The 12116-nt window shown below is 44.4% G+C and overlaps 1 protein-coding gene across 1 annotated transcript in view; it reads right to left on the reverse strand.

The window, feature by feature from the left end:
* Nucleotides 1–1366: 1366 nt before the first annotated feature.
* MYO16 (myosin XVI) overlaps nucleotides 1367–12116 on the reverse strand; it is a 480319-nt gene continuing 469569 nt past the window's right edge. The window contains exon 36 of the mRNA XM_072782401.1: nucleotides 1367–2710. Within this exon, the coding sequence (XP_072638502.1) occupies nucleotides 2483–2710 (228 nt within the window). The 3' untranslated portion in view covers nucleotides 1367–2482. The remainder of the gene's footprint in view (nucleotides 2711–12116) is intronic.

Below are 12116 nucleotides of genomic sequence, written 5' to 3' on the forward strand. Positions count from 1 at the left end.
GTAAGTCCTATCTCACAGTTTCACATACCACCGTATCTCTAACAAGTCATTTAGTTTGAAATTTTTAAAGATATATTTTGATATATATCTGATATATATAAATTTTCTGATACGCAGAAAATTTCTGCATATCAAGTTGAAAATGGCACGGACTTTGGAACTGTTAGGATGAGGTTTTACGTTCTGATAGCCTACTTAAAGTTTTAATTCCAGGATGAGTATGTAGATGGTAATTACCATGGAGGTCTACGACTATGTTAGAAATAACGTGTGCAAAGCACCCAGAATTGTCATAGCAAGTGCTCAGTGCACATTTGAAACAAGTTCTCAAAAGGTGCAACGCCTGAATGGTTTACCTTACACCCTGGTCCAAATAAATATACTGTGTGTGTTGGGTTTCTTCCATTGCTTGGTGGCTGAGGTTAGGGAGTCAGGGAGAAGGTGGAGTGAGGCAGCGTGTGGGGCTCTGAGGTTGTTAAGCAAGATGCCTCCCTATTAGCATCAGGAAGTTAACCATGTATTAATGGTGCCTTTTCAATTTCCGTATTCTGATGCTTTAACCCCCGGGTCCCTGATGATCCTGGAGGAGTTGTCCCTCCTGAGCTAGTCAAGTCCTACAGATAGTAAACCACTCCAACCACTCTGGAGCTCATACCCAGCCATCTCCTTTGTTGGTGGCTCCCTCTCCAGCCACTGTCCCCTGCCCCCTGCCCAGGGCCAGGTACCAGACAACCAGGGACAGCCTCTGACCTGGAGCATCTGAAATCCTTCAAACTTGCCGATTCTACACCGATAACCCTGCCTCACCTAGTCCTTCCGAGGGGGCTTCACAATGTAGGCTTTGGTCTTCAGGTTCCCTGGCCTCTCTGCCCCCTGACTGACCCAGGCCTTCTCCCCTGGCATGGGAAGAAACTGTCTTTTTCATGGAAATCATCTCTGGATCTGGCGGGCCTATTACTATTCCTAAATGACAAACATATTACTCTTTTTTTTTTTTTTTTTTAATTTATGATAGTCACAGAGAGAGAGAGGCAGAGACATAGGCAGAGGGAGAAGCAGGCCCCATGCTCCGGGAGCCCGATGTGGGATTCGATCCTGGGTCTCCAGGATCGCGCCCTGGGCCAAAGGCAGGCGCCAAACCGCTGCGCCACCCAGGGATCCCCATATTACTCTTAAAACTGACATCTGCCTGCATAGCAGTTACACCTGAACGATCATAAAACCTTTCTTTTACAATAAACCCCGAGCGCCTGAAGCTTGCAGAATGCTGTAAGAACAGAAGGAAGGCCGCAGGGACAGGATGGCTTCACAACCCCTGCTCATCGCTCCAGGGAGACAGTAGCAACCACAAATAAATAAAACCATCCAAGAACACAGCTGCACCTTTTATTGGTACGGTGACTTTCCAAAGGCTGGTATGAATACAAAGTTCCAAGTAGCACTGCCTGATGGCACTGCCGAGGACTTCCGGACAGCCACAGAAGCACACGGGTAAACAGGGCGGTTGTGTTACTGGGAGGGTGGAGGAGATACAGCAGGTGAGCCATGCAGCGCAGCTCGGAGGGGACAGAAACCTTGGGATGTGGGGCACCAGCAGCACATCTCCGCGGGCTCCTCTGTATGTGCAGACTGCAAGTGGAACCGACCCGGTCACACCACTGGCTATGAATGTGAAGCCACACGTGTGCAACTGAGCTCCCGGAACCTAGGGTGACGCCAGGAGGTGACACGTGGGTAAAGAGCTCGCAGTGCACTTGAGCAGAGACATTGCACAGAAAGGCTGTGCCCTGAGGCCAGGAGAGCAGAGAACCCGGGGCTTGGTCTGTGTGCGCGCGCGCGCGCGGGATCCACTCTGGCCAAGCTAAAGCAGTGACATAGTCTCGAGGATTTCAGGTCCTTCAGGCTTAATTAAAAAAAAAAAATAATAATAAAAAAAAAGGCGTGTGGAGGAAAGAAAATTCTAGAAATGAATTTTTTAAAAAAAATGTGTGTGTTGAAGGGAGCACCACCAATTGTATCAGGTTATAAAACAGGGTCCTAAACATGTAAATAATGATCAGGTTGGTAATTCCAATAAAACACAACTGCAAAGAAATCAAACGTATGTCCTGTAGAGTGTATTCCAGGAGAGCGGCGGGCGAACAAGAGGCGCGCTGTGGGGCTCAACAGGGCCCCGGCCCCGGCTCCGGCTCCGCGTGCGCGCCCCTCCTCTCTGCCTCCTCCCCCTGGCGCTGCCCCCCAGGTTCTCCAGGCCCTTCTCTTGCTCCGTGGGGGTAGCAAGCGCCCGAGGGCCACGGAGCCTAAGAACCAGAGTGCACGCCCCCCAGCCGGCGAGCAAGCACACGCGCAGGTGCACGCACGCGGACTCTGCGGGCCTCCGCCCGGGATCACTGCGCGCAGGAAGCACCGGTCCGGGTGGCGCAGCCCCGGCCGGCGGCCTGGAGCCCGGCGCGGCTCTGCTCTGGCGCCTGCAGCGCGGCACTCACAGGCTGGAGTCCCACAGCTCCGAGGGCAGCCGGCCGCACGAGGCCCCCTCGGGCTTCTTCACCAGGCTCGGCTTCTTGCAGGGCGGCGGGGGAGGCGCCCTGGGCTCCGAGGGGTGCAGGAGATGCTGCCAGTCTTCTCTCCCCTCGCACAGCTTCCGCCTCCAGTCCAGGAGCTCCTGCAGGGCCACGCTTTCATTCTCGGAGAGCCTCAGCTGGTGGATTACCTGCGGGAGGTAAGGGGACAGGGAGCAGCTGTGAGCAACAGGGGAGGTGAGCCACGCGGGGTGCCTCGGGCCGGTGGGGGCAGAGCACTCTCCAGGGCACTGGCCACGAAGCCTCCCTCCCGGCCCTGCTGCATCGGGAAGCCCTCCCCACCCCCCACCCCCCATGATGGCAAACAACAAAACCTGTAGGACAGGGACACTGGCTAAGGACATAACCCTCCAGGTGATTCCAGAGGCAGTCTGGTCTGTTTGCCCTTTGCCCTCTATTAGCATATACATTCTTAGGCCATCTCATGCTTTTTCCTCATTCATCACAGCTGCGAGGCTACTTGTAATAGAAGTTTCTGGGTCTCTGAAGGTTCGCCAGGATTCCAGGGTCCTCCCATCTGTGCAGTACCGCTCAACGGCCTTGAAGCAGCATGACCCTACTGCTGGCTACGATGGCTTAACCCAGGGATGGGGCTACTCAGGAGGGCCCATTCACCGTCAGCGTCTACAGAGAATCACACGAATACAGAAATGGTTTCCAAGGGGGTGGGTGTGGCCAAATAAAGGACACCCACTGCCATATCAGAGGAGCTCAGGGCAGGCAGGGTTATCTGCACTTGAAAACACTGCAACCTCACTGTGGCGTCAGAGTGCTCTAGTTTGTGACCACAAATCAAAGCAGTGATCTCAACTAGCAGCTGTGAGCCCTCTGTGTCCACAGAGACAGATCTTTAGGAGCCGTTGTAGGAGAGCATCATGACTGCAGTTGTATGGGCTTCTTCCTCTCGCTTCTGTGTGCTACACATCACTATGGGAATACTGGGGAGAATTCTGGAGAAACAGGACATCTCAACCCACTGCCAAAGTAACTCATTTTGTGCTGGTGCCCTTCTCAGCCTCTCCATCAAAACCAAAGAGTAAATGAAAGCAGGACCTAGCGGTTGGCTCCTATGTGAAAGCAATCACTTGGCAATAAGGGCAATCGGTGCTCTATTCTAGAACCAACACCTACACCTGGACTCCCGAGCCTACTGTCTACCTGTCACGGAAGAAGAATTTAAAGCTAGAATCAAGGAGATGGGCAGAAGGTCAAGACAAGGTGATAAACCACAGAAGCTGGGCAGTCAAACCCAAATCTGCAGTGCATAACGAGATTTCTAGAGCCGGTTACTAGCAAAAGGAGGTCCCCCAAATTGTGCAGAAAACCAGAGAAAAATCGTGTAAGTGTGAAAGATACGACTGTGACTGTCCTGACCCTGAAGGGACCTCCAGGATTCCATGCTGAAGCAGCATGCCCTCTGGAAAGGGTCTTTTTCTCCAGTGTCCAGGACTGTACCAGAAGGACCTGGAAATGAGATCCTCCTGCTGGGAAGGCTCCCGAGGAAGCCAGACTGACTGTATGCTCAGAGAAGTGAGCCAAGAAAGGGAGAGTGTAAAAATATTTTTTTAATAAACACTTTAGAGTGCTAAATATGTATCAAGTACTTTTCTAAGCACCTTAGAAGCATTAACTCAGCAATCCTCCTGAGAGGATTGCTCCTGTACAGCACCCAGCCTTTCATAGATGAGGATATTGGGACACAAAGAGGTGAGGGAATTTGCCCAAAGTCACATGGAAAATGGTGGAACCAGCCGGTCAGCTCCAGAGCGTCTTCTGAAGTCTTACTCTGCACTGCTTATCACTGATTGAACAACTGTTTTCCAGGACCCTATCTACGCTAAAGGCCATGCTCTCTTTCTCCCTTCCTGACTTCGGATCCAGTGGAATCTGTACGCTTCCTTCACTTCTGTATGTTAGCTCCTCTACTCTCCACTTGTGTACGCTTGGCGATTACATTTAGCTGCAATCTCAGTCACTGTATGGATACTGAGCACCTGTATATATGTTCCTTGGCACATGGTCAGCCCATAGTAGTGATCTGCAAAAGATACTGCCATGGGATTCGTTCTTATGAGAAAGTATGTAGTTGATGGAAGAATATTTCTACCATCTCAGCTGATTTTTCCTCCCAACTTCCTTGAGGTATCATTTGTGTTAAGTAACATAACTTCACATTGATCTAATTAGAAACAAAACAAGAAACCTTCGCATCTGCATAGGATTTTGCAGGTCATGGCAGGTTATTGTTCCCATTGTAAAGATGCACAAAGAAAGAGATAAATTACCAAAATCGTATATTTAGAGCATCAGATAGCTCTGGCAAATGGAGAACCAGCGAAACTAAAATTATGGACAGGGAGAATCTTTCTCAACAGATAATTACCAGCTGCTCCCCCCACCCCCCCACCCCTTCCTGGGACTTTGCCAATCCTGAGTTCTTCTGTGGGTCTAGAGAGCCTTTTCTAGAAGAAAGAGAGACCATACAATATCTTGCAGTTGTAGGAGATTAGAGACACAAATCAGGAATTGGAGGACCCTCAAATGATGAGCATTTTCCCCAAGAGACATTTGTTAAGTTGTTCAGATGTATGCAGGAGTGCTGCCTTAGGCCAAAAGCTTATAAAAAGCAGAGTGAAATCTGCTACAATGTCCAAGGTGCTACAGAGGCAAGAATCTGGGGTTGAGGGGAGCGAGGCGGGGGTGAGGTAAAACCCTCAAGCACCTGACTAGTCTCATCTTCAAGACTTGCAGATTTTGCCCCGAGTGGGACACACATTGGAGAGCAGCCCGGGGACTCTGAAATGCACAGCTGGAGCGCATCTGTGCATCTGGTCTCTGCTCTCCCAGAGCTGAAGAACAAAGAGACCTGACAAGTTCTCTGGGCCAGAGCACAGCAGGTGCTGCCTGGGAATCAGAGGCAGAGGAGAGGCAGGCTGGTTCTGCACCACAGCTCAGTCCCTGACTGGACTGAGGACGTCCTCTCTTGCCTCTGACCCCTAACGGGATTGGTAGAATGTCTCAGATAGAGTACATTGTCTGCAGCATCTACAGTTTGTTTACCCACAACGCTGACTGTGTGATCAGAAATTACACGCGGAGAGACCAGGAAATTCCAAAATTCGAAATTCCAAAAATCGAAGGACAGAACAGATTTGCAGATGATCCAGATTTAGGGTGAGTTGATAAAGACTTGAAAATACCTATGATGAAATGCTTGGGAGAGAGGAAATGATGGACAAACAGAAGAGATAGCCCAACAGACACACATGAAAGGAATTCCAGAAAGAAAAGATAGACAAAGAATGTGACAAGGCAATACTCAAGGAGATAAGTCTCCAGAGCCCGCAAAGGGCATCAGTACACACACAGTTAAGAAGCTCAGCAAACAGCACAAAAGACACACACACACACACACACACACACACACAGGCCACTGCCAACAGCAAGAAGATATAAGGCGGATCATAGTAAAACAAAGACAGAGGAAAAAACTTTAAAATCCAAACAGAAAAGACACATTCCATTCAGTGGAACAACAATGAGAGGGAAAGTTGACTTTTTTTTTTTTTTTTTTTTTTACTAGATCACTGGTTTATTATTAAAGGATGTAACTCAGGAACAGCCAGATGGAAGAAATGCATAGGGATGGAGAAAGGACAAGGAACTTCCACATCCTTTCTGAAAGCACCACTCTCCCCAAATCTCCCTGTGTCTTCCAACCTGGAAGCTCTATGAACCCTCTGCTTTTGGTTTATTTATTTATTTATTTATTTATTTATTTATTTATTTAATAATTTTTTTATTGGAGTTCAATTTGCCAACATATAGCATATCACCCAGTGCTCATCCCGGCAAGTGCCCCCCTCAGTGCCCGTCACCCACTCACCCCATTCCCTCACCCACCTCCCTTCCACTACCCTTTGTTCATTTCCCAGAGTTAGGAGTCTTTCATGCTCTGTCTCCCTCATTGATATTTCCCACTCATTTTCTCTCCTTTCCCCTTTATTCCCTTTCACTATTTTTTATATTCCCCAAATGAATGAGACCATATAATGTTTGTCCTTCTCCAATTGACTTACTTTACTCAGCATAATACCCTCCAGGTCCATCCATGTTGAAGCAAATGGTGGGTATTTGTCATTTCTAAGGGCTGAGTAATATTCCATTGTATACATAGACCACATCTTCTTTATCCATTCATCTTTTGAAAGTGGACTTCTAAGCAGAAGCCAGGACACAGTGAATAGCAGATTCAAGTACTGGAAGCAATTCAACCTAAAACTATTCTCAGTAAAAGTATTCCCCAAAAAGTGAAATAAAGATATTTAATTAATTAATTAATTAATTTTTAAATATTTTATTTATTTATTCATGAGAGACAGAGAGAGGAAGAGGCAGAGACACAGGCAGAGGGAGAAGCAGGCTCCATGCAGGGAGCCCGATGTGGGGCTCAATTCCGGGTCTCCAGGATCAGGCCCTAGGCTAAAGGCAGGTGCTAAACCGCTGAGCCACCCGGGCTGCCCTAAAGATATTTTTAGACAACAAAAAAGAGGAAATTTTCCATCAGAAGTCTCCCATTTTTTTTTCAGGTGAAGGTACTTGTGAGGGTGAAGGAAAATGATCCCAGATAGGAAAATGGAAATTTAAGAGAGAATTAAGGACACCAGAATTAAATCCATGGGTCAACCAAAGTTATATGCTTGGGATGTCTTACAGACTATACATTAGCTGTAGAACAAGAATGCATGGTAGTGACAATCTGCAAAAGCCAGGAGTGGTTATGTGGAGTTTAGATGTTCCAAGGTTCTAAAAGTATTGGTAAAATGACCAAAGTAACAAAATTCCCTAAGATTCAGTAAATCAAAAAATGCATGCTTTCTTCTCTAGTACAACTACAGAAAACACAGGGAGAGAATGTGTAATTGGAAGTTATATAAAGAAAATGTGAAATCATAAATACTCCATTAATATAAAAGAAAGCAAGAAAGGCACAAAAATGATATAAAAATGGAGGCCTTCATAATAGGACCATATTTTCAGTTGGGGCCACTGCACATGGCAGCATCTGTCTGCTGACAAGTGACTTCCTATGGCTCCTAATCTGATGGAGGCTGGTGGGGAGGGATTTTGACACAAAATGTCCCAAATTCCCTGAGTTATTGCTTTGCTGTGTGGGTAAAAAGGGGGGGCCCTCTACCCTTTCCAAGCTTCTCAGTGTTTACTAAAAATATCTTAATTCCCAAGTACATTATGAAAGGTGAAACTTATATACCCAAACCATTAGAAAGCATTTTCATAATGAGGATATTGATGTCTTGAATAATGTAGTAAGTAAGTAAAGAAGAACACCATTTTTGCATCAACATCCAGGAACTTTCTATGCTTCCTTGATAAGCAAAAATTTGACTGATGTTTGCAATAATCAACTAATGCTCAGAATAAACCCCTTCATTGAGAGATCCCATGGAACTTTATTGTCTGTTATGGAGATTAATAGGTATTGAGTAAAATCTAATAGGAACAAAGATAGTTGCCAGAATGGTATATATAAGATGGTAACATACTAGCATTATTGATCTTCCTTTAAAAAAGAAAAACAAAGAATTTTCACAGGTTATTCCTTAAATGAAAGTTAAAATTCTGTGTAAGGATACATGGTAGCTCACTACTTGCAACATAATGAATGAAGTTCAGAGGGCTTTTAAAAACTATGATCTGTGAGATGATAAACAGAAAATCGGGAGATAAGAACAGTGTGCCCCGACTAATGATGCTTAATCTGCATTATTTAGATTTATTGAACTTATTAGATTCTGAGGCACAAAAATAACACTTATCACAGATACTAAAAGAGCTTTAATATTTTAAAATAGCAAATGGATGCAAGTATGGATATTATTTAGATGACGGTCAAGTAATACATAAACACTACAAAGTATTCACAGTGTTAGTGCTGTAAAAAACGTCTGAATCAGTGTTTTGCCATTCTTTAAATTTCGTGTCCTATTGGTAATAACAAAAACTCTCACAGCTCCCTCTACCATTATTTCCTGTTTCATGATACATTATTACTAAAAAGGCGATAATGCTTTTTAAACAAAAATTTTGGTTTTGGAAACTTGTAACTACAGAGAACACACTGTCAGTCACCAGAGGGATGATATAGGAGATAGAGGCTAAGGAGGGTACTTGTGATGAAAAAATAATTTTTAAAAATTTAGTTGTAGTGGTGAAAGGGAACCATTTCTTTTCAGAAAGAGAGGAACTGACACTGGGGATCAGGGATGCAGCTGGAAATGAGTGCCTAGAGTCTGCTGACTTCACCCCCTACCCCGTCTCATTTATCCTGATTTCTTTGTTGACTAGAGGGTGCCATATTGGTGTCTCCTACCTTGAAGCTCGTTTACCACTGCTTCAAAGATTTATCTTCACCCCACGTCACTTCAGACAGCTACTCACTTATTTATTTTCTTTTGGGGCATGTTTTATGTTATAGTTGTTGGACACAAAATCATTATCTTTCAGAACAAAAAAGCAAGTGTTATGACTGGGAACATAAAGATGGTCCCATATCCATGAAGCCTTGGGTGTCCACACTGTCCCATCCCTGTGCTCCACAAATATCACAAATACCCTGCCTTTAGAGGAACTTTGAAGGATGCAAAACACACAGCCATCTTAACTTTGTTGCACATGGCATACAGATGGAGTAGCTCAAAAAGAAAGAGATTTTTAAAACATTTTCCCCATTTACCTGGGACATGTTGCTTATGGAGGAAGGTCTGGAGAAACTTCACAGAGAAGATATCATTTGGTCTGAATGATTAAAAATGAGTTTGCAAAAAAAAAAAAAAAATGAAGTTGCCACCACTTGGAAAGGGGGGAAAGAATAAGTGAGAAGAGGTGTTTTCATAGGCTTTGATGTAGACAAATGCCAGCAGTGACACTGGACTTAATTCTTTCACAGAAAGTCACCAGTCTATGAACACTTTGGTCCTCATTTGAGCAGAGGCAGCATGGCTGACAGCCCAGACCTTAGAAGTGGAATTCTGGGCTGGAATCCTACATCTGTCACTTAATGACAGTCCGGTGACCAAGCCCACCAGCTTCCTCATCTGTAAAGTGGGATCACAGTTACAATCTAGCTCAACAAAACAGATGAGGAGTTAGTTGAGTTACATATGTGGGCTCTTAAAAGATGGCCTTAAAACACTAGCTGGTGCCCTGCAAATGTGGGGTACTACGCTTTTGTCATTGTGAACTCTTGGATTTGAGAAAATCCCTAAACACTGCTGACTTATGATTATCCTGATGAGTCAAACAGATAACATAAAATGAAAGCACTGCTCACAATTTAGGGCCCTACAGAAATATAACATAGTCTCTTCCTTATCAACAAGAAGCTCTCAAAAAAAAAAAACAAAAAAAAAAAAAACAAGAAGCTCTCAAAATACTTGGCAACACACTGGATTTATAACATACCTATTATATACATTTATACATATTTATATATGTATGTATATATGTGTTTAAATATGTATATATTTATATGTGTGTATACTAAAGAAAGTTACACAGGAAGAAATGAAAGGTCCAGAGAATCTTTGAATTTCAGGAATAAGATAAACATTTTAGCGAATAATTTAAACAACTGTTAAATGTAATGTTTCTGAAATAGGGATTTGTATATGTATTTTCAGGGGTCCTCAAGTTCTTTGGAGAATCTAATGTTTTTTGCATTTTTCTTCTCATGATATTTTTTCAAAAGTACTACAAGCATGCTTTGGATGCTAACTTTTTAAGTTAGTGCTCAGCAAGGCTTTATTCTGTCACTTCGTATGTAATTTACAAGCAAGATGACACACATAATATTACTGATATCATTGCAGACCGATGAGAAAAGAGTAAATGAGTTTAATATGCAAATCAGGCCTCTCCCCTGAGAAAGAGCTAAGCGATATGACAGCATGGGTGAGATGAAGAGTTGCCTAGCAGTTCAAGCTGAGAGAAGTGGTAGGGGCTTAGGTTCATCAACAGCCAAGGATGGTAGAAATGGACCAAGTTCATGGAATCTGAGTCAGGACCAAATTCACTTTGTCATCAGTAATTTCCTTCCAGCTAAACAAAATCACACCTAGCACAAATGTTATAAACTTTAATTTTTTGCTCTTCTGGCTTTTGTCACACTGCATTTCTAAATTTGCTTTGGTTTTATAGCTGTAAGGAGAGGCAAAAGGATACAAGAGACCTTATGTAACAATGTGTGTCTACATTTAATTACCATTATAATAAATTAACTTAAGAAATGTTAAAGGTTAAGAGGAATTTTGTTTCCATTTAAAAAGGGTCACATAAGATGTGTAAGTGGGAAAATGTTGATCTAAGTGGGTAGAAATCCTTGGAAGTAGAATGTGTTGCTTGCTCAGACCAGGGGTGTCCTTTCAAGTCCAAAGTGAGTAAATTAATCTCTACTCAGCACAACGCACCCAGTGTATGTGGAGAGCTTAAATAGAGTTCCTATTATGGAACCCTAATGTGTGTGGGGGGGAGAGGGCGGGGATGATGCTTGAGAGAAGGGAGAAAGTTGATCACAATCATCAACCTAGAAAGAATTGGCTGAAAATTTAAGCAAACAGACATTGATTTGGGCAATCCGAATTGCCACTTGGGAGATGGATTCAGGTAGAAACCTGACTCGCATTCAGAGGAAGACAGGGCAGGATTGAGGCTAGCTGAACTGGGGTTGATAAGGTTAACATGTAGATCAGGGATCAAAACGTTTGAAAGTTGGTTCCTTTCCAAGTGAAGAAGGCCAAGGACTCAGGTGTCCTGGCGAGGAAGGACTCAAGTCCAGGCAGAGGTCTTACAGGGGCAGAAAGTGCACTTTGCCTCTCAGGAGGACGTGCATAAATTTGTCCTCCCAGATGGTCTCCTGACTCTATTTTAAAGGAGACTCTTTTCATTGGTTTTGCTTGCTCTGTATTGAAATCTCTTCTTACACAGTATATTAGATTTATGTTTTCATTTTTTTTGCATCAACTTGGGGGCATTGGGCACCTCACTCCTGTCAAAGACAGGAAAAGGAAATAAGAGACTGCCTTCAAGTAATGCCAGACTGATCCCTAGCAAATTCTTGCACTTGAGAGGTAGTTCACATGTCACGGATTCAGATACGGCTCCTTCAAACACCATAAAACCCTGGGAACTTATTAAAAATGCTCTGTTGCCCTGAAATCACATCAGGTATGGGTGGTCCCAGACCCATTAGTTACTCTGAATTCAGACATGCCTAGATGGCTTTGAATGGCTCGTGAGTGGAGCCATTGAAAGACAGTGGGACAGTCACCCCAGTCTTTGGGGTGGCCAAAGACTGCAACACCTCAGATGATCCAACAAGCTTATCCTATACAGTGGTCTGAATGTTTGTGTACCCCCAAAATTCACATGTTGGAATCCTACACCGCAGTGTGGTGGTATTTGTGGTTGGGGCCTTTGGGAAGTGATGAGGTCATGAGGGTGGAGTCCCCAAGAATGGGA

Source organism: Canis lupus, chromosome 17 (assembly GCF_048164855.1).
Source record: "Canis lupus baileyi chromosome 17, mCanLup2.hap1, whole genome shotgun sequence".
Classification (NCBI taxonomy): domain Eukaryota; kingdom Metazoa; phylum Chordata; class Mammalia; order Carnivora; family Canidae; genus Canis; species Canis lupus.